At 70.4% G+C, this 1,184-nt stretch overlaps 1 protein-coding gene across 1 annotated transcript in view; it reads right to left on the bottom strand.

Annotated features, from left to right (window-relative positions):
* The window catches only part of CORO2B (coronin 2B), an 18,489-nt gene extending 17,491 nt beyond the window's left edge, over positions 1-998 (bottom strand). Inside the window, exon 1 of the mRNA XM_026040592.1 lies at positions 903-998. Within this exon, the coding sequence (XP_025896377.1) occupies positions 903-917 (15 nt within the window). The 5' untranslated portion in view covers positions 918-998. The remainder of the gene's footprint in view (positions 1-902) is intronic.
* Between the last annotated feature and the right edge of the window lie 186 nt (positions 999-1,184).

The following is a 1,184-nucleotide window of genomic DNA, read 5'->3' as shown; positions in this document are numbered from 1 at the left end:
ATCCCACTGCCAGTCCCGCATCCCACCGCCAGTCCTGCATCCCACTGCCAGTCCTGCATCCCACTGCCAGTCCCACATCCCACTGCCAGTCCCACATCCCACCGCCAGTCCCGCATCCCACCGCCAGTCCTGCATCCCACTGCCAGTCCCACATCCCACCGCCAGTCCCGCATCCCACCGCCAGTCCTGCATCCCACCACCAGTCCTGCATCCCACTGCCAGTCCTGCATCCCACCGCCAGTCCTGCATCCCACTGCCAGTCCTGCATCCCACCGCCAGTCGCACATCCCACCGCCAGTCCTGCATCCCACTGCCAGTCCTGCATCCCACTGCCAGTCCCGCATCCCACCACCAGTCCCACATCCCACTGCCAGTCCCACATCCCACGGCCAGTCCCGCATCCCACTGCCAGTCCCGCATCCCACCACACCCTGTGGGATGCACCGGCCCTGCAGCTCCCTGCCCGGGCCCCGCGGGCAGCATCGCTGCTTGGCACGGTGCACGAACCTCTAAGCATCTGCCCCTCTGCACAGCTGCAGATTGGGGGTGAGCAGGTGAGTTGGGCCGGACGGCTCCGGCATGGGGTCCCCGTGTGCCCTGCGAGGCCTCCCTGGGCCTGGGAAAGCTCCGTGAGACCCAGCACGGCGCCCGCTCCGACCCAGCCCGGCCCCGCAGCGGGAGGACACAGGGGAGATGCCGAGCGGGCCCCGGCGCTCCAGGCGGCCGCTCCAAGGGTTAAAAATGCAGCAGAGCCGGGAGTTGGCGAGGAGCCGCTCAGGGATGCGGRAAGCGACCGGGAGGAGCAGGGGGACAAGGGGCCGGTCCCTCCGCGGCCCCGCTGAGCCCCGACACGCTCGCGACACGTCGCGGGGCGCGGGCCGAGGCCGGCGGCAGCTCCTTACCTTGGTGACAGTCATGCAGGAGCGCGGGGAGCAGCGAGCGAGCCCTCCGGAAAGCGGCACTTGCGGGAGAGGGAGGGGATTAGAGAACCGCGATAAAAGAAAGGCAGCCCCCGCAGGAGCCCCCGGGGCCGGTGCCGAGCGGAGCCCGCGGGCCGCAGGCGGGCAGGGCCCGGCAGCGGGGGAGGGAGGAGGCGGGCGGGGACGGGAAGGGACGGGAAGGAGGGAGGGAGGCGGCGGGGGGAGAAGCGCCGCGCGGCTCCGAGCAGAAAACCCTTTTTTTTT

The sequence above is a fragment of the Nothoprocta perdicaria genome, unplaced genomic scaffold (assembly GCF_003342845.1).
Source record: "Nothoprocta perdicaria isolate Ctin4 unplaced genomic scaffold, notPer1 scaffold_26, whole genome shotgun sequence".
NCBI classification, from domain to species: Eukaryota; Metazoa; Chordata; class Aves; order Tinamiformes; family Tinamidae; genus Nothoprocta; species Nothoprocta perdicaria.
This window is presented reverse-complemented; position numbering and strand designations above follow the sequence as displayed.